The sequence below is a fragment of the Fundulus heteroclitus genome, chromosome 11 (genome assembly GCF_011125445.2).
Source record: "Fundulus heteroclitus isolate FHET01 chromosome 11, MU-UCD_Fhet_4.1, whole genome shotgun sequence".
Taxonomy (NCBI): Eukaryota; Metazoa; Chordata; class Actinopteri; order Cyprinodontiformes; family Fundulidae; genus Fundulus; species Fundulus heteroclitus.
This window is the reverse complement of record NC_046371.1, coordinates 19,356,375-19,378,135: the sequence shown is the minus strand read 5'-3', so window position 1 is coordinate 19,378,135 and position 21,761 is coordinate 19,356,375. Positions and strand designations below refer to the sequence as shown.

Genomic DNA, 21,761 nt, shown 5'->3' with positions numbered 1-21,761 from the left:
TACATATATAAAAAAAAGCAATAAACAGAAAACTTGAGAGCACTTACAATTTTTTTCCTGTGCTTGGAGCAGTTTTTGTAGACAAACACCACTGCCGTTTTGAACACTGTAAAACAGGAATGAAGCACATTTTATTACGCAAGAGAGCGAGAGCCTGATATAGGATGCTAAATGATAGTTTTAGGATAAAAAACTACCAAGTCCTATAGCCGTATCAGCAACAAAAAAAAACTTCAGATTAAAAAACACTTCAACAACTTTATATATTGAACATTTATTACAAGAAAAACATGTGAGAATGAGTGAACTTTTCATATTGTTATTGCATCTGGGCTCTTTAGGACTTGGTGAGAATTGCATGTCAGTGATTTGGGGCATGAAAAAGGGTGAGATAAATAAAGCAGAGACTTTGTGAGTATATTCCTTACTCTGTCCTATGCAACAAGTAGGTTAGGTTGTTTCTTTTACTCTGTGGCATGGAATGAATGGTACATAATATGTACTTAGAATAACAGTATTACCAAAAGCCGCTAATTCTGGGTCCTTTTTGCTCTTGCCAAAAGAGGACGAAGGATTCATCCACATCACTGGTGAATGCAGCAGAAGGTCGCCCATTGAGAGATCAAGTACCTTTATTAAAAATAAAATGAAATAAAGAATGATTCAATTACTGTTTCAATTTTCATAGTTAACTTCCTAAAATTTCAGTTCGGTACCTAGAAGAGAATGAGAGTTACCTCTTTGTTATCCGCCGTTTGCTCATTGATGAGCTGATCAAAAACAGCTCCGTACTCCTCGTGAAGCTTCTGCATGTCATTGATGTGGCTCGCCACTTTGTTCATGGCCTTCATTGCAACTGGATGAGACAACAGTTCATTGGATGTGTCTTAATCAATTAGTGTTCCAAACAGTGAGCGGCATAGATGATGTTAAACCATTTCACAGTGTTAATAGATGTTTGGAGGGGGGAAGGGGAAGCAATGTTTTACCATCCAGGTGGTAGTGTTCTTCACTGTCCGGGTCGGTGAGAGAGTAGAGCTCCCTGAGCAGGAGCGGGTATTTCACCACTCTCTGGATGGGTTTGATTAGGTAAGACTCCAGAGTGGATGAATGTTGCTGTCTGGGGTTCCTCTCCGCCAGGAACGCTTTGAACTCTGGATCGGTTTTGGCTGAAAAATGTGGAACAAGATGCTGTAAATACATTGTGTTGCAAAAAAAAGAGGTGCAACTATAGTAATACATCGGTGACTGCAAACAGGATTCACAACTGCAGCCTTTGGGTTAATTATGCACTCGTCACAACGCAAGAATGTCTGCATTTTCACCTTTAGCCAGGACCTTTGGGACCTTTGTGTGGCTGGCACAAAAAGCGCTGTAGATCTTGAAGCGATCAGCATAATACAGGAATGAACCACCCAGAGAGAACAGCACCTTCTGGAGAGAAAAGACGACACATAAAACATTACTAAATACGATTCATATTTGTTTTAACTTAGGTAGTTATAAAACAGATATCGGCTGTCCCAGTATCCACCAAGACCTTCTAATTTGACCTTTAATTTCAAGGGACCCTTTGTTCCCCTGCTTACTTTTGCTTGACAACTGGAGTCTATGATGTAGCCTGAATAAACCCTTAACTAAGAAATTAAAGTGGATTTTTTTTTTCTAAAATTCCCAACAGCAGTTCTACCATTTCCTTTATAATAAAAAACAACCACTGTTGTACCCAAAGTCATTGTTCATTCTCTGAATCTGCAAAAACTCCCTCTCAAAGATGCTGTACTTAATTATGGTCATATATATTCCCAACGTAATCAGCTCATAAATTTAGTTACATCAAAAGTCAGCTTCTAATTGGTTGAAAAGAGAAAATGTACATTTTCCATCGGAATAGCTGTTCCAAGACCAAATTTCAGGCAATCTTCTGCACAAACAAGACGAACTTCGCCAGGTCATGAGGCCTGATAAACATGCACGATTGTGGTTGTCTAAATGTTTGTTTGCATTGCTAAACGATCTAATTTATGTGAAGCTCTGCAAAAGTTAGTTTTTGTGTTGTTTTTTTGGCATGCCTTGGATGTGTGTTTAAGCCCTTGGTAATTTTTTCCCTAAGTGAATTTTCTTCAGTTCAAAGAATTAAGAATTTGTGCTTCAGATGGAATAATTTCAATAAGGCAATATCATCTTTCATTTTAAAATATTCAAGCATAACACAATAAAAAAACCAGCAACAAAAAGATGATATTCCAGTGGGGGGAAAGAAATGCCCAAATGCTATTGTTGGGGTTTAGAAACTTTCACCTTAAACTGGTCCACCCTCTCCAGTCTGTCCAGATCTGGCACCAGTCTGATTCCATCTTCAAGCGTTCGCAGGAACTCCAGCTGGAACTCCACCATCTCTTCCAGATTACCGAATAAAATGTCCAGCTACGGACGAAGAATGAGAACATTCAGTCCTACCGTTATAGTATCAAATCGTCTTTACACAGTGAAGCTTAAACGGTGTCAGCTCAGGTTCGTAGCTCTCTCCATGCCAGAAAACATGGCATGAAAAGAACAACAAATCTGTCACATGACCCTTATCAGATCCTTTCACACGATTTAAAAGAAATTAAGTTCAATACTCTCACATAGACCTGTCAAAACCTTTAATAGTTTACACTGCAAAAAGGGAACTAAAAGTAAGTAAAATTTTCTAGAAATTAGTCTATTTTTCATTGATTTGAGCAGGTAAATAAGACTATTTGCCAGTGGGATTAGTTGTTCTACCCCTAAAATAAGAATTAGATATTCTGCACTTGAAAAATGATGGAGATGAATTGTTCCTACTTTAAGTGCAAAAATCTTATTCCATTGGCAAATAATCTAATTTACCTGCTCAAATCAAGAAAAAATTATTTAATTTTAGTTCCCTTTTTGCAGTGTACCCATGTAATCTTTATATGAAAACCTTTTCACCAACGTACAACACTAAAGCGTCTATTTCCTCACTTCCAACACACTACTAGTTCTAATGTGTGAATACCAGGCTCGACTTGTCGTTTTACATGATTTACTAAGTCTATAGGCGTACTTGCTTCTGCTACACAAAAACATTAACTATTTAGGTATAGAAAACAAAGCATTATACCCTTTCCCCATTTGTTTACAAAAAAGGATCTGAGAGTTCATATCTATGGGATTTTGGAACATATGTTCTGACTATTATTAGAGCTCTTTCAGTGACAGACTGTTGTATCCCTGAAGCTCTGAGGAGCGCTTCCACAGGTGCTTCATCCCAGTTGCTGTTAGGCTTTATAATCTCAGCTGTTCATAACAGACTCAATAACTGTTTACAACCTGCTAATGGCTACACAGGTTCTGATCTGATCATGAATCGTTTGCAATCTCTCAGATGCTAAGGTACACTTGCGCACTCCTTAGCTAATTCAAAATGCTGCAATACTATCATGCATTTCAAATTGTTCTGCAAATAGGCTGGTTTTCTTTATTTTTTTTCCCACTGTTGACTTGAATATTTCATCGTTTTTACCCGAGTATGCCCCATTATCAATACTTGTGGAATATTTACTGTGCCATTTATTTTTTTACCTTTATTTATTGCTTTTCTGATGAAGCTCATGCTCTGTTGCTTTAGAACTAACTTTAGATTAGATTAGCTTGTCCTTTTTTTTCACTACCTTAAAGTGTGTGTAACTCTGTGTCTTTGCCACTGTCAGGCTGAAATTTCCCCATTGCGGGACAATAAATGATTTCTCATTTTATTATTCGTGATACATGTTAAGCAGCTTGAAAGTACCTCATCCTGAGTTAGTAAACGCTCCTTTTGTAAAGGTTTCAAGTAACACTCGATGAGATAGCGCAGGTCCTGAAAAAGATGAGAAACAAAAACAGGATTGGTCTGTAAACAGATGTTCAAAGAGGAAAAGGAATTCAATATGTAGGTGTACGATGGAAAGCAGTTTTTGTTGAGTTATTGCCAAGTATGTGGACATCAGGAGTGAGTCAGCCGACAGTTAACGTTAACACACAGTGTGTCGGTACTCTTGACAAATAACTGAAGATGTCTCAACCGAACAAGGAAAAAAAACAAAAAAACAAAAACGGGACTCACCTTGACGTACGTCTGCTCCGTCTCCACTAATTCACTGATGACCTTGCGCAGTTTGTCTGCGTGTGAAAGATGTCTCTGGGCGGCGTTGCCCGCAGCCGGCGCCAAAGCCGACACTGGGCTTGGTGACAGGGACGACGAAGACGAGGAAGAGGAGGATGACATTGGGCACTCCGGGGGATTCATGTCATGAGGACCGCGGCAGAAAGCAGTGACCTGCTCCGTGCTCTGCAGAGAGAAATGAGGAAACGAAACAAATTGACATGCCTTCGACAAAAGGGTCAGTGGTTACTGTACATGTCCTACAGTACAGTACAAATGTAGTGTCCTTGCACATGGAAATTATATATTTAACAATTTCGTGGCTGTCCACTAAAGCCACCTTAATTTATATGTTTCAAGTCTTTTCCAGGAAGACTGGGCCTTTCTAACCCAATTATGCTTAAATCTAAACCTTTATACTGTAGCCATGTTGAATGCCCCTTATCTGCCATTTGACTCCAACCAGCTTCCTTGATCATGCTAAGGAATAGTCTAACCATCATGCTTGTACCACCACTATTACTTCAACAACAGGATGGTGGGTTCAGAATGATGTTCAGTGACTGTTTTCAACCACGTTTACTCCAACATGGCTTGAACCAGACAGCAAACGAACCTTTCGTGAGTTTCTTTTAAAAATAGCTTCCACCAACAGCACCCAAAAAAATATATGATGAAAAGACAAAACAAAAAATAAGACAGATTTGTGGAGGGCAAGACGCTCCAAAGTGAGCTGCTGATCTCCGTGGCTCCTCCAGAGTTTGCACTAGATTGTTTTGTTCTTTCTTTGAATGTTTCTCTCCCCCTCCCAACTGTCAGTGTTTATGCACCCCCATGTCTCAGGTAGGTTTCAAGCTGTTCCCTGCATGTTCAAATTTGAGATGGGATTTTATAACCTAACCCTTCTTTAGACTTCTTCTTACCTCATCCCTGACCTGTTTGCTATGTTTATGGTCTTCATGATGCTGATTGTTCACTTGTGTTCTCTAAATAATCTCTGAGGCCTTCACAGAACATCCAGTTTTATAGTTAGTTTATATTACAGAATAACAAAATTAAGGACACTTGGTTAGGGGCATCAAGGTAAAGGGGACTGAAGACAAATGCACACCACACTTTAAATTTTTATTTATACAGAAAAGGTTAGAAAACCTTGTATCCTTGTCAATCCATATCTGAACTATGTACTACTTTGTGTTGGTCCATCACATAAAACCCCACTAAACTACATTGACGTTTCTGGTTGTATCATGAAAGAATTTGCAAAAATCAAGGGATATGAACACTTTAGCAAGAAACTGCAGTGAAACACACAATACAGAAGGGAAAACCTGCCAAGAGACATACACTTACAGGCCTAGGAAAATTCCATACATGAGCAGACTTGCCAGATTTTAGTCACTTTATCCGCACTATTAAAATAAAAAAATAAAAACTTTGCTCTGAATTTATGGCAAATACTAGTTAACTACATTAGTAATTAATGCACAAAACCAGGCATTCCTTTATTCAGTAAAGGTGCTGTTTTGCAACATAATAAACTGGAAAGTCAGATGCTTCAGAAAAATGTTCTGCCCACAGATGTTTGCTTGAGGCTGTTCAAGTAAACATGAAGGCGTAGAACAATGCGTCTCCCAACTCTAACCGCATAAGAACCGCTTCCAGCGACTGAAAGGGCCACGCCATTTTTTTGATTAACATGAGCATTTGTTTATCTGACTGTATTGGTTAAAGGCGCTTTTTGCAGAAACAAAGATAGTAATTTGCATCTTTTGAAACAACCTCTAAACCCAGACAAGAACAATAAAGTTCTGCGAATAAACTCACACTAACTTTTATTTACATGTCACCGGATGGATTCACTGTAAGTAGTTCACAAAAACAATTTCAGTGCACAATACAACTCATTCAGGTTTAACAGTTTAACCTGCAGGGCTCTCTTCATTATGTGCGTCATTAGTGTTCCTTAGACTTTAGACATGTTCTTTTAAAGGTTGCCTTAAAAATATTATGTATTGACACCCCCCCTTCCCCCAAATATTCTTATGAATGCCATTATTTATATCAGTGCTCTCAATATATACAATAGTTATTTTATACAATAGTTACACTATTGTATGTATATATATATATATATATATATATATATATATATATATATATATATATATATATATATATATATATATATATATATATATATATATATATATAACAAAAACTTTACAATAGTAGTTTTTTTAATTTAGAACCCCTTAAATTATATATTCTAAGTGCTATATATTGTTGCACTAAAACAAAAACTATGTTCCATCACAAAGCCTGCGAGCATTTAAACTTGATTCAGATGGATTTGATTTTTTTGGGAGGCAAAGTCATTAAAAAAGTAATTAAAAGATAGATTTTGTTGTTGCTGTTGTTTTAATCCAGTATATGCAAATTATTAGATTTACAGCATATTAAAAATATCTTCACCTAGTGGAAACCAACATAAAATAAACTATGGATTTCATCAAAAGAATGTGCAAAATAAATAACATCAGCAATCTGACAGCTTTATTCCTACTACTATAAAATTACTCTAGTTAAAAAGGGTTTAGTTTATATGAAAAACTTGAAGAAAACGAAAAAATGTATAATTATTTAATTGTAACCCATGCAGCTGATGCAAATCTGAAAAGACAAGAAGCAAAATCATGCAAAGCTTAAATAAATAAAAAAAAACACACAGACCTAGAAGAGTTAAAACAAAAGTTTTACTAGCAAAACCAAAGTGTTGCTAGAAAATGTCAAAAACTGGATTTGCAAAAGGCTTATAAACAGAGTTAATACAATTGACGACCCTACTTAGATTAATACGATTAACGCCTCTAAATTCAGCCATTAGTATTGTTTGTAGAAATATATCTGCAGATGAATACATAAAAAAATTCCCTCATCTATGTTACATTACGCACTTTTATGTTTTTTTATATATATTTATGTAACTTGTGCACCCTGCTTGTTTGTTTTCTGACAGGCTGATGGATCTGCAGACAGCTTAGACAGGTTCCGTCTTTGCCAATTACGCGGCTTGTCTCCTGTAAGCCTCCAACAGTGACAACTCGATTTTTCATTGTGTTATTCAAAGCAGTTCTGCCACACGGTGCTTTTCACACATGATGCCGTGAATCCCCACACGGAGCGTAGATGAAGCTTTTTAGTCCACTAAAGCGAGCTAATGCAGTTAGCATGAAGTAAACACCTGCAAAATAACTACCACAAAAAAAATAACGAATACAGTCACGTTCAAAGTAACGTTTTGTAGTAACCAAGTCATTCCTACTTCCTTTTAAGCACCACTTTAACATTTATGTTGATATAAAGATATACGTTCCCTTATTGAGGTTCATTTAAACTGAAATTCTCATAACTAGTAATATTTAAATGAACAAACATTAAGACTCGTAACTATAGAGAGGATAACAAATGGTGAGGTAATCAATGTTTTAATGTATTATAAAACAGATTATTTTAGTGTATTTAGGTTTTAGATTTTTAATTTGGATTTGATGATATTATGTATTCAAAGAGAAAAACACTCAACTATGCTGCGATTATGTCATTTTCTCTTCTACTGACAAACACGACAGCCGTGTCACTCATAAACAAGGTGCCATCGCTTTCAGCCAGAAAAGATTTGTGTCAGATGGACCTGGGCAGGTTCCAAAGGGAACAGACCCCTGAGCGCAGGCTTACCAGCATAAGTACAGCACACTTACATAATCGCTGACCTATGAGGTCTCGACGACTCGTCACAAGCCACCAAACACGCACAAACTTTGATGCACTGCGAAGCTCACCAGCTGCAACATGTCATAGATGGTTTCCGTCGGGGGTTTAGGTTTCCTGCTCCTCCTAAAAGCCGACATCCTGTCAGGTCAGAAAGATTTCAGGTGTTCCCTTCATCCCTGCGTCGTAATTTCGAGCCCGCGTAAAATTCAATCCCCTGCGCTGATTAGTCCCAGAAAGCTCATCAAAATAAGTAAACAAACCAAAATAAAAACGTTCCACTACAGCGGATGTATTTCTTTCTTACAAAACTAATAAATACAAAAACCAGCTGATGGCATTCATTTAAAAAAAGGCCTGGTTTTCAACAATCCGATGAGGAATTGCCAGTGCAGCTGGACAAATAGGTCATTACACAGACTGCGATGAACAACAGAGCTCTCATGTCATCTTATCCTACAGCGTCCATCCAATCACTGTCTAAATCCCGACCGACTCCGCAGGCTCAACTGTCATCTCTCTGTTTCCGCGCTTCCTCTCCAGTCCCATCTGTCCACGCCGCTTCCCCTTCCCCGTCTGTCCAGGTGACTCAGAACAGTAGAAGCAGCGGTGCTGATTGCAATGTTAAAAAGAAACAAAGGGCAGGCATCACATCCTCTTGAAGAGTAGCTGGGAGGAGGGTAGTGGGAGGAGAGCTCAGGAGGTGAGAAGTGACTTAGAGTCAAACATGCCAACAGGAAAAGACAGACAACAGCCTTTTGCATCACAGCTCGGAGAGAGAAATGTCAGGGAACTGCAAAGCGGTGATAGATTTGTCAAATGTTGGGGAATTTGCTGTCAAACTCAAAGTCTTGGTGGTAAAGTCTGCCACAGTAAGAACGATCACATACTGTAAGCTAAAGAAGACCAAACCAGTTCAGGAACAATATGCCTTGTGCCAACAATGGACATTTTGGGCTATAAAGGAGCTTTCAAGGGATATTTTCGATTTTTTTTAAAGGGAGGTTCTTTGGAGGTATTTTTAGTAGTTCCTTCACTTGTGTGAGACTGATGTACTGTCATTGTGAAATCCTCAGCTAGTCAGATAGACACTCCCGTTCAGCTCACGGTTGAGTTTACTTTGCCTCTTTAAAACCATTTAAATTGACTGTGTTCAAAAACATGGGATACAACTCTATATTGGCAGACAGTAATTTTTTTTTTGTTGTTTTCAATGTTTTTGTTGCAGTGTATCTGGGATATTGGTGCATTTTCCTTGGACTGAAAAGTCAGAATTATTTTCTATTTTTACTAGAAAGTCGGGTTTTTAGAATCCCAAGTTGCAAAAAATCCTGAAATTTGGACTTCTGACTTGCAACTAATGGGCTGTCCGAGATACCTGGAACACAGGTATAACACGTAAACAAATGTGTAGAAAAGAGCCATTTTCTTGTGCTTCTGATGTTTTGTATCGTTAGAAATCAGCCATGCACATTTTGGAAAATTTGTAACATGATTTATTAGCTTTATCACTAACCCCTGCAGGGTTTTGAGCTAGCAATGGCATGATTTTTCTGTCTTTGTTTCTGTTAAAAAACAAACCTAACATGAAGCCATATCCAGATTGCCAGTTGCTTAAGATTGTGGAACAATGTAGGGTAAATTACAGGTCCACCACACTGTCTTTACATATTACGGATAACTTAATGTTCCGCTGTAATGCTGACCGCTACAGGAGATCCTTCCTCCCACAACCATCACCATCTATGGTAACACTTCAAAGAAACTTGTTTAGTGGGAGATACAAAAAGATTTCACTTCCCTTTGGAGTTAAAAAAGGTTTGCTTTACCCATAAAGCAGCCATTATTGTTGGATAAAGCTATGAGGTTGCACCACTGCTATGCTGTTCGGACAAAGTATACTAAACTGTCCAAATCCCCACTCTCTCAATCTGCCCCAGCAAATAATGAACCAACCTCGGTAATTTCCTAAACTTCTACGAGACTTTATGAAAAAGGTTTGCTCGACTCTTGATGGACTTATGGTGCATTTGATTCAACGTGGCAGTCAGAGCTGGGATCTGGAAATGTCTTCCAACTTGAAGCTGTTTCTTCTTTCACGCCTGTAAACGTAACCTGACCCTAGCCAGATGAATTTCGCTCCGCCTAGCTCCATTCATTCATCTGGAACAGATCCATAGGAATGGCGTTTCAGAAGGCTGGGCCTTATCAAAAATCCTTGCATATGATTGGATAAGCCACTTGTCTGTCATCTTTATCGACGTGCTATTTCAACCACTCACACTGAAACAAACCCGTGACGCTGTGAGAGCGACGCAGGAAAAAAAAAAAACTTTTTTTTTTTTTTATGTGGTTGCGGCTCTAGTGGCACGCGTTTTATTGACAGTGAGCTGACAGGAAGAGGGGGGAAGACAGGCGGCAAAGCGCCGCGGGTCGGAGTCGATCCCGGGCCGACGGCGTCGAGGACTAAAGGCCTCCTAACATGGTTCGCACTAACCGCTCCGCCGCGGGTGCGCCCCGGAATACAAAACTTGCCAAATGCGGTCGGGAGAAGGGCGAAAACATTGTTTCCACCAACTAAAGCCTTCAGAGCCGTTCTCTGATGTTCTTTTAATGAAACAATATTAGGTAGATTGGACAACATGGAAGAAATAGCAGCATCAATGTTAACGCTTGCTTCCTCAATGCGAGCCGCCATTGCTATCAAAACAGTCTCACGATCGCTTCTCCACTAAGTCACATCTATGAAACTCCAGCCCTGCGTCCTGATTGGCTGGACAATAAAATTGGTTGAAGAAATCACTCTCTATGGGCGATGTCCCAGATGGATGTGAGTGAAGCTAGGCGGAGCGAAATTCATCTGGCTAGGGTCAGGTTATGTAAACGAGTGGAATTGGCAAATATTTTGGATGCTAGCTATCGTCGATGCAAGCCAATAACCATTGTGCCCATGCATTACCTGCAGTTCAATGGTAAAGGAATGTATAAATGTACATTTACAGCACCGTGTGTGTCACCAGTTTAATGAGATACCAGCCCTCAAATTACTAACAGTTTATTTGTTCATCTTTTATGCGCAGCAGCTACGCTGGATACTGAACTCGGGGCTGCACTGTGACCTGCATCTCTTCCCAGAGGATTTACCCCTTCAGGGGGCGCTCTTGTTGCAGTTCTGACAGGCAGCTCAGAAAATGGGGATTCCACAACAAAGACAAGGGACCATTATTGCAGTTGATTAATGTAATTGCAATACCTCTGGCATAGTAATAGGGAAGATTTTCTTGCTGAACGCTTAATGGTCTTTTGCTCAAGTGGCTTTATGTACCACTGCTAAAAAACATTTTTAGTTTGAGTTGGGTTTTGATAAAGACTAACATGTGGGTCCGTCTGACTAGCTGTTAGCATTCCACCCCTCTGAGGATTTCTTCACTTTTCTGTAAACTCACTGTGACGTAACCTTGCCCTTCCCTACAGGTGAGGCAGCTATTAATGATACCAACTTCACACGATCTCACTTTAAAAATCCTGAACGCTTTCAGATACAACTTGCTTTTCCATACACATAACTTCCAACAAAAAAGACCCTGACTTAAATCCAATTGTTTAGCAGAACAGGCAAAGGAGATTTGAACAAAATTAATAAAATGCGAGTAAAATGGAGAGATTGTAGCCTGGCGTTAAACAATGTTTTTACATATTTAGTGTGTCTAAATCAAAATGTCCTTTTGAAGTCTAAAGAATGCCGTTGTGGTTTGTCAGCTGCAAGGGTTACTCAAGAGCATCAAAACGTAATGCACTTAAATTATCTTCCTTTTCCCCAAAGAAGATCATTTTAAGAGTCACGCCTCAGACAGAAACAAATCTCTGAACACGAAAGCCGAGCAGAAAGTTAAAGGGTAACAAAAATACCTTTTTATACGGCGAATCCAACACGAGCAGAGGCCAATCCAAGAGACACCGTTACTGCATCCCTGACTCTCGCCACACTCAGACCAGAGAGGAAGAGATGTGCAGCACAACGGGTGGAGCAAGTAAACAGAAACCTGTTCCCACACCCATCAGCTGAAACTGTAAATCTTCACCAGAAGGATCAGCTGGATATACATTCTGACTGTCATCACACTCACACGTCCGCTTTCCGTGAGCTGCTTAGAGGTCTCACTCTCAGTTACACACACACACCTGTTTATCACCTTTTGACATGAAGAACTCAATGTACGTCCGAGAGCAGATTTTGTTTTCACTATTTGTCTTTTCATGCCACCGAGCGAACAAGCATGTACTTGTCATTGTCAGGGAAAACACACGATGGGAGGGAGAAAGCAAAGCGGGATGAGTCTTAAATTACACTTCGTGTGCAATCAGAAAAAAAACATGCAAATCCATAAATCCATTCAAGGAGAGGAAGCAGAGGGAGAATTTAATCATTTAATCTTGAAGGACAGGAGTGCCATAACACAAGTCCTCACAGATGTATAAACATGTGGGTTTCAAGGCTGGTTTTTTTTTTTTTTTTTTTTGCAGCGTCCACACTTCCTCCTGCAACCCAAGTCATGCGGGAGAAGTGAAACCAAGCTATTCTCAATCTCACATAAACGTAGGAAATGTGCAGAAATTATTTATAGATTTTATCCTAATTTTATGTAATTTATCTTTGGTAGCATGCAAAGTTCAAATTCGTAAATTGTTAGAAGTTGATGGGAAAACCGTGCATGCTTGCTGTTTGTTTATACTGTAAACGTTCTCTTGCTGGCTTGATAAATGATCTCACTGCACCATCCGCTGGGCAAAAAATGGAAGTACAGCAACGTTTCAGCTTGATGCAATGATGATATTCATCACTCCATACATGCCTATACCCGCTTGAACTCAAAGACTCATCAGACCCATCGTGATATATTTATTTCAAGCATTTATTCCTAATAATTGACAATCATGGCTTGGAGCCTTTGTTTCGCAAATCAAACAATTGCATAACACTGATACAGAAAGGTTTAACAGTCACGGGGAAGGAAAAAAAACAGACCCAAGTTTCAGCTGTCAAGAAAGACGGTCTGACTTTTTACCGCAGGGTACAGATGAGTTCATGGTTGACTTATTGACTGCCAGGTGTCCCACTCCCGGGGCTGCAAAAATGAGCCCATTTCATTGCTTCTCTCCCAATGTGGCATAAGGTGTTTGTATCTATAACAAATCCAAATCTCTAAAACTCAGATATTTGGATTTTCATAAACTGCAAGCCACGATCATCAAAATTAGGACGATGGAAAAGGTTGAAAGATGCAAGGAATCTATATTAGAGCTTAAGCTTTTTTTTTTTAAAACAAAGTTACTGAACTATGTTTTTTAAATGAAATTTAACCTTATTCAGATTTATTTGTGCGCTATGCACTTAAAAGCTAACCTGACTCTAGCCAGATTGATGTCGCTCCGCCTAGCTTCACTCACATCCATCTGGGACATCTCCCATAGAGAGTGATTTCTCCAACCAATTTTATTGTCTAGCCAATCAGGACGCAGGGCTGGAGTTTCATAGATGTGACGTAGTGGAGAAGCGACGTGATGTGAGACAGACAACAACGGCGGCTCTCATCGAGGAAGCAAGCGTTAACATTGATGCTGCCATTTCTTCCGTGTTGTCCAATCTACCTAATATTGTTTCATTAAAAGAACATCAGAGATCGGCTCTGAAGGCTTTTGTTGGTGGAAACCATGTTTTCTCCCTTCTCCCGACCGGATTTGACAAGTTTTGTTTTCCGGGGCGCGCCCCGCAGCGGTTAGCGCGAACCATATTAGGAGGATTTTAGTCCTCGACGCGGTCGGCCCAGGATCGACTCCGACCCGCGGCGCTTTGCCGCCTGTCTTCCCCCCTCTTCCTGTCAGCTCACTGTCAATAAAACGCGTGCCACTAGAGCCGCAAACACATAAAAAAAAAGTTTTGTTTTTTCCTGCGTCGCTCTCACAGCGTCACGGGTTAGCTTCGGTGTGAGTGGTTGAAATAGCACGTCGATAAAGATGACAGACAAGTGGCTTATCCAATCATATGCAAGGATTTTTGATAAGGCCCAGCCCTCAAAAAAGGCAATTCCTATGGATCGGTCCCAGATGGATGTCAGTGGAGCTAGGCGGAGCGAAATACATCTGGCTAGAGTCAGGTTACTTAAAAGCAGCGAACTGCACTGAATTTTTACCCAGAAAGTCAAATGTTGACAGAAAACAGAACTAAGTTTGACGAAAACTGGCCCCTGAACACTGAATATCACATGTTCCATTTCATGGGCATCTTTTTACAATTGTACAATTGTAAGTATAACCGACACGGAGTAGTGAGGCTAACTACTGCACAGGGAAACCCAAACAATCACAGGCATCTTTATTATCGTGGCAATACTCGAGAAATCTACTCTTTTTTTTTCCTGTAGTCGGTTTCTCGTACAGGGGAGGTGGTTGTGTGCTTTGTCTAAAATAATGAAAATTTCCATCTCCTCCGGCTAAGCAGACACTCATTTATCTCCACTAAATGATGTGAAACACCGGAGAGTGAAGTAATTAGAGTGTGGGGATAATTAAAATTGTCCCACTTTTCCTTTTTTTTTTTTTTTTTTTCTTTCCTTCAGTCGTCTGCCATTATGTGACCGCAGGCACTGGGTGAGATGAGGTAAGACGGCATCCTCAGCACTTCCCCGCTCTTCCAAAGAGACAACGAAACAAAAGCGTAATCACCATGAGGGGAGAGGAAAGGACAATACAAATAAATTGATGAAAGCCTTTAGGTCTGGTTATCTGCGGGATATTTGTGCTGCAAATTCGGCTCATCCTTGCTAACAAAAGCACCCAGGTGCTGAGGGTGAGGTCAAGGCTCACAGCCGGCTGGACGGCTTAAAGTGACCAAGTTCTGTCTGAACGCCAGGAGCTGCCTCGCGTTGTCTGTGATAACGAACAGCAGGGGGTTAGTGGGGGGGGGGGAGATCCGACGGAGATCCGTCGGAGATCCGAGGAGAAAACTGGAAGGACACAGAGTAAAGAAAGGGAATTGAAAACAAAGGACAACAAATACGGGGGACAGGCTGTTTGGAGGGAGGAGGAGAAAAACACGGTGCCGTCACGTCTGAGACGGGACACGGTCACATTGTTTTTTAAACGAAGGCAACGAAATATGACAGTAAATCAAATAGCTACGTGCAGAGGAAATGAAAGACAAAGACGAGGGGTTAAAAAAAGGCAACAGATGGAAACGAGGACGCGAATCAGACGGCATATGTGAGACTGAGGCAGGAGGTGAGAGACGGGAAGGTGAGATGGAGATCACAGACTGCCAGGGCTTTGTAATAGGACCGTAATACGTCTTCTGGCACACTGATTGGACAGGAACTGTTTTTCTTCTCTAAACATCAAAGTCTTTTTTTTTTTTCTCTTTGTGGGATGTGCTATTTCAGACAAAAAAAACCCTGCAAAGGTCTTAGAAGAACCTAATATTTAAAAAAAAAAAAAAATCATTTGCCGTTACCGACAGTGCAACAGGCTTTTACTGCAGCTACCTTGATCTCCTCCTTCTGATCTCCAGCTCCATGAAGAGCACAATGCCTGGCAAGACCTCTCACATTTTGTCCCATTATATCCGTAACATTTAGCGGATCTTATTGAGATTTTGTTCCGGATAGACAGACAGTAAATCAAAGCATAAAGCTAAACAGAAAAAGGGTTATGTGGTTTGTAAATTGTTTTATAATTTTAGGGGGATACACCAAGCATATGAAAATAAATGAGGTTTTTGGTCAAATAAAAACCAAAATGGACTTGTTTGCCCTTTATGCATAATGTCTTATGTGGCGGTAATCAGCTGGCAGCATCATGATTTGGGGATTATTTTCTTGGCCAGCGAAAGCCTGAAATGTGAGCCGAGCTTTGGTTTTCAGCCCTGTTGAGTCAGGGTTTCGTAGACCCACCTGTCTCTGCAAACAAAGCTGCAAGTCTATCGGGGGCATGTCTTTCCCAGCTGTTACACACCTAGAAACTGACTTCTTATGATTCGTGTTTGCACAACAGCGAATGCTCGGTCAGATCGGATGGAAACTGTAACGGGAATTTCAAGTCTCAGAAACTAGTTCTTAAACGAGTCATCATGTAATCTGTCAAACCCTAAAAGCTGAAGAAAACATCTTCGACTCTCAGAAACTGCTTGGATCCGTAAATGAAAAAAGGAAAAAGTATATGACTAATGTGCAATTTAAAAAAACAAAATTACTTTATGTGGATTAAGTCATTTAATATCAAGAAACTTGGCAAAAGCCAACGCTGCATCATAAATGGCAAGTGTGAAAACTATAAAGGTGCGAAGGTGTACATTTTTTATACGAAAATGTACTCTACTGCAGACCGCGTTTCAAGTTTAACAACTTTTCCTCACATCAAGTGCCCTAAATGAAACATAACCCAGTCTGCTGTCCCAAATGTCAGCATTTCGTCTCTAATTTGCTTTCAATCTAAAATGGCGCATCGGAGCCACAGAGCCACTTCTGTCCAACAGGACCAAAAGTGGAACGAGGCCGGCGCTGACCTCGCCCGACCAAAGCTCACTGACACACAACCGTCTATCAATATTCAATCAAACGCAGATACAAAAAGAAAAAAAAATGTTTCAGATGGTTTTAGGATATCAGGCTTGGCCGCGGTAAAGGAAGTGACAACCGTATCCATGGGAGACTGGCTGGCACGCGGCCTCTTCCAGACATCACATCGCAGACGTTAATCGGACCAGACGCACCGTTAATTAGAAAGCGACGCTGCCGTCTCACTCCTTCGCTCACCTGTCTCGGTCCACGTAACAAACACCCACCGGTGTTCCACCGGATGACCATCTGCTTGTACGCTGACTGACAGGTTCACACAAGCACATCATGAAATATTATTGTAGCACTTACGCAAGCAACCCCAAACATGAAATGCTGTGACGCCATTAACTAGGATCAGATTAAGAAATACTAAATGGAGATGAGAGTCTGGGTTAACAGTGACATCTGGTCAGGGTTTGTCTTAGTGCATTCTTTCCACTAACTGTATTTCTGGTGATTATGGCCGGTTTTATTCATTACAGTTTCCTCTCCCCAAAAACCTTTTATAGTTGTCACGTTTTTTTCCTGTTAAATATTGTTCCAGTCTATCTTCATGTGTTAGAAGATGTGGTAATTACTCGAGGCAATCAAACATATTATAAAAACAAGTCAGGTCAATTAGTAAATGACATAATGAAATAAGATTATTGTAAAGAACTAAGATGAGAAATTTAAGATAGATGAATAGAGCCCATTTCTTAGTTGAGCAATTCATTTTATTTATTTAATTAAAATTTTTTGTCTCATTTCTTAGCAGTCAGCGGCAGGGATATGGCTCGTTTAGATCTGGTGAAAACTTTGCTGGTCAGAGAAGAACTGTTAGAGCCTCAGTTTATTACGTAATTTACCGTTGGAAATGTAAACAAGCGAAAGGTAAATCTTAAAAACGCGACATCTTTTGTAGCCCAATACACATACAAGCGATCATGTTCTGCACATTCCCCGACAATGTTTTCCTCTTGGCACCCTAAAAGCGCTATTAGATGGTGCAGCGGGGGAAATGGTGTGCAAACCATGCCTTCCTGGTGCACCGGTTCCCCCATTAGGTGACAAATGGAGCACGCGCATCGTCGCATTTCGGCCTGATCAAATGACAGGATGGGTTATGTCCTCCAATAGGCGAAATCACTGCGACATAAGCTAAGCTACAACTAACCTCAGCAAAAGCTGGCGACTGATTTGCCTTTTAAAAAACTGCAGGGAGAACGTGGCCCACAGGCAGCCAGTAAATGATCACTGCCATAGGATCTGTAACGTAGGATGAGTTAAGTTTATGTGTATTTGTTGGTTCCTTCTTTCACACGCTGAGCTTGTTTTCGTCTTCTCTTCGTTTCTTTAGGCGTTTCACGCTGACCAATGGTAAAGAAACAGAAATCCCAAATTATCAGACACAAACTCCCCAGGCCAGTTTTTTCTTTTTTTTTTTTGCTGCAGGTTATATTTTCCCTGATTATACTCATAAGTATGGGCTGCATCAAGAAAGTCACACCTAAATCATTTAAACACATAGTATGCTCATACATTGATTGTAAACAGATGTTTCAAATATATCAATTGATGTGTTCTTTGAGATTTGGCATATTGCTCAAAGTTTGAGCATGAAGCCAGAGGTTGTCAAAGAACAACAACTATTTACTAACATTAACAGAACATTCCATTTCTTTGACCTCGCCACCTCTACCTGAAATAAAGTATGCAGGATTTGGAAATGTGGGCTGCCTGCTCGAAGACCAACACAAGTCAGGAATTTACAATCTAGAAAATAAACAGAGTGTACTTTGATGCTAATCGTTGATTGCTAATAAAATATGTTAAAAACAGCTTTTTTTTGGGGAGGGGGGGGTTGTTTCTTTAAAATGGTAACCAATAAAATGTATGCAGTAGCGCTGTGCTACTTCTCTCAGCTTTTTAAATCAATGTTACCAATATCTTACACCACAATAAAGCCAATAATTGACTGCAGACATTTTCTGAACTTTAGTACGTGCAGTACAAAAGGTACTTTAGGTCCTCTGATATGAAGATAAAAATACAACGCCTGAAACGGGATAAAAAAAAGTTAATCTGCGACTTTAACAGCACATCTGACAGGGCGTCAAAAGACAGCCCTTTGCATTATTTAATCTCCATGTTGTTATGCTTGCATTTGTCTGCCCTTAATGTCCCAGAATGCCATTTCCTACCTTCTGTCCTGCTGCCATTAACGTCCTATCTTCGTGGTGATCTCCGGGGCTCGGCAGGGTTAATAGGGGTCCCTCTTCCAAACTCTCATCGAGGCTCTCCACAGTCAAACCCGACACCTCATCCAGGATGTTCTCTGCAAAGACAACAAAGACCTGTTTGAGCACAATGCTAAAACGCATAGGATGTTTGTTTGGTTTCTGAGATGCAAACTTTTCTGAAATTCACAAACACTTCCGATCTAACTTATTGATTTGTTCTTTTCTTTTTTTCCAAGGCAACATATGATAAAGCAAATTAACATCCTTCTTTTTCCAACCAACATGAAGTGAATATTTGTTAAGGGCAAGGAAAAGAAAATCAAAATACAAATCTGAAAAGCACTGTGTGCATTTGAACTTTTGCTCTGCTTATCTCAACCCATCTTTCAGTAAACTCCAAGAAGGTTTCCAGTTCCTCCTATATGGGACTTTCTGTAGCCTTCTTTTAACAAAAACTATCTTCCTGACAGCCTTTCATAAAAAAAAAAACTAATTTGTGAGAAGCACCTCTTATATTTGTCCTGTCAAGAGATTATTCCATATCAGCAGCAGATCTCTGAAACTGCTCCAGACTCACCATGGGCTGCTTAGCTCTTCCCCTGATTAATGTTCCCCTTGCTAAGCCTGTTAAGTTACATCGAGCATAAAAAAACAACCACATATTGATGTGGTTGCAGTTGTGACAACATTTATATGGACATTGGTGGACTCTATTTACAAATTAATTGATTTCTGAAGGCATTTGATTGCACACAATTTTATTTAGAAGCAACAGGAAAAAAAGAAGAAAGTGTGGCAAAACACATCAAAATTCCCTGATTTCATGCATCATTTACCTTCCACTTCATACTGTATTTGTGCAACACTTTTTGTTGTTCTCTTATTTAAAATGCTAATAAAAATGCAAGGATATTTGTAAGTCTAACATGATAAAATATATATAATTTAATATATATATAATTTTATCTCTAGTTGTAAATCCCTTTGTGTTGGTTTTAAATTGAACTTCTTATAAAAGCCTCCCTAAGTGGGCCCAATGATGCAGCAGCTTTATTGTCGGATTAGTTATTCAGTCCATGCTCAGGACAAATCTCTCATTTAAAGTCTCCTTCATGTTGAGGACTTCATGTTCGCCCTCCTCTTCAAGCACAGCATCACCACTGACCTCCATCTGGCTTCAGAAGTGTTTTACTCTCCATCTGACCCTAAACATATGGCACATCCTCCATGCTGACAGCTCCACACTGCTGTAGGATTCATATTAATATTCATACAGCTCTGAGCCCCTGTATAAACAATGCCAGCTTGTCAGCTTGTGCATTACAAGCGCCCCCCCATTTCCGATGAATACAAATGGCGCCCTTGCAGAAATAAAAAGGAGCGGGTCAGGGGAAGGCTGCCGGCTGCCTGCAGGTCAGGTATCAGACAGCATCCGTGAATAATTAGCAGACCCTGCAGACAGTGATGCACTTTTCTTTCTGTCTACAACAAAGTTAAGGGGGGGGTTCGATGCCGTGCACAGTCGCATTCTTTCTGCAATAGCAAAACTGAAACGAGAAGATGAAGTCTTGCCTTGATTCTCGGAAAATATATCTGTGGTCTGGTCTTGTTCTCCGTCGGAGCGATGAGGCGGGCAGGGGCACAGCACCTTGGGGTCCAGCTGGGGCACGGTGCTGACATCCAGGGTGAGCATGCGGTTCCCAAACGCTGCCCTCAAATCATCGTGCTGGAGGGCAGAGGCAGGTTTACCATTGACGAACTGAATCTCATCTCCTGCTTTCAAACCTAATGGATCGTTAAAAAGAAAAGATACAAACCATTTAAAGTTATACATTGAAAGTTCTAAATGCATTAGAAAAGATTTGATTTACGTGTTTTTGGTGAAAAAAAAAAAAAGAAAAACAGTAATTGGTAGGCTTAGTCACAACATCATGACCACCTGAGGGGTTGTGTTTGTGTGTTAATATGTACAAATGAGCTCCACAAAACCAAATGTTTGTACCATGCTTCCCAACAGCAGCTCTGAGACGAATCAGACATGTTGGGACTCTAATGTGCTCCAGTACATTAAAAATGTATCCTCCCTCCCTCACTCGCTTGCTTGCTTGCTTCCTTTCTTGCTTGCGGCAAATACTGATCTAACAAGACTGGATGGATTTTGGAAGGGAATGTGCAATGCCTGCCTCTTCCTGTCCTCTTATGTTATCATATACATTGTCTGCGTGGCTGTATGTGAGGAAGAGGAGTCCATTGACTTCACTGGAACACATCTTCTGTCTGACGCCCCGCCCCCCCTCTGACCACCTGTGCCCAGCGCTGTTAATTGGGAATCAGCACTCAAACAGCCTTTTTTTTTGATGGGTGGACCATTTCGCAGTCAAATCCTCAAAGTTGGGAATATAGTTTTATAACCTAACCCTGCTTTAAACCTCTCCACAACTTTATCTCTTACCTGTCTGCTGTGTTCTTGGCCTTTGTGATAATATTTCTTCTCTAATGTTCCCTAACAAACCTCTGAGACCTTCCTAGAACAGCAAAATTTATGCTGAGATTAAAATTACACACAGATTGACTAATTAGGTCTAATTTTATTTAGGGGGCATCAGGTAAAATAGGGATGGGAACTTGTGCATGCCACACTGTTTAAAGTTTCGTTTTTATCAAACTGAAAACAATTAATACGTTTACTTTCACTGTACAGTTGGGGACTATTTTTTTTTTTATCGAAATCCAAAAAAAAGATAAAAGTTTGTGGCGTAATGAGACCAAAATGCAAAAATAGTTCAAGAGACATAAATACTTTTACAATGCTTATGACTTAAGAAGGGAAAAGGATTACATTGAAAGAGAGGGGGAAAAATGGGGTTTTCTTGCAGTGTAACATTGCACAAATACCCATTAAGCTCCCTGATTGACAACCTTGTAGTCAGTACAGCTGTGTCCTCTGGCTGCACGCAGCCTGCTAAGATTGCAGCTTTTTTTTTTTGATTGCTAATACACTGG

General features: G+C 40.1%; 1 protein-coding gene across 3 annotated transcripts in view; it reads right to left on the bottom strand.

Moving 5' to 3' along the window:
* Positions 1-21,761, bottom strand: part of tiam1a (TIAM Rac1 associated GEF 1a) — an 80,945-nt gene that overhangs the window by 7,666 nt on the left and 51,518 nt on the right. Inside the window, exons 1-11 of one of the 3 annotated variants that reach the window (XM_036143059.1) lie at positions 20,761-21,004; positions 20,331-20,543; positions 18,720-18,853; positions 4,115-4,339; positions 3,800-3,868; positions 2,302-2,427; positions 1,326-1,434; positions 990-1,169; positions 738-856; positions 522-630; positions 48-106 (exon numbers count right to left, since the gene is read on the bottom strand). In XM_036143059.1, the coding sequence (XP_035998952.1) occupies positions 48-106; positions 522-630; positions 738-856; positions 990-1,169; positions 1,326-1,434; positions 2,302-2,427; positions 3,800-3,868; positions 4,115-4,339; positions 18,720-18,853; positions 20,331-20,451 (1,251 nt within the window). In that variant the 5' untranslated portion in view covers positions 20,452-20,543; positions 20,761-21,004. Of the gene's footprint in view, positions 1-47; positions 107-521; positions 631-737; positions 857-989; positions 1,170-1,325; positions 1,435-2,301; positions 2,428-3,799; positions 3,869-4,114; positions 4,340-7,995; positions 8,209-18,719; positions 18,854-20,330; positions 20,544-20,760; positions 21,005-21,761 lie in introns of those variants that run through there. The other 2 variants (XM_036143058.1, XM_036143060.1) reach the window with 2 other exon arrangements.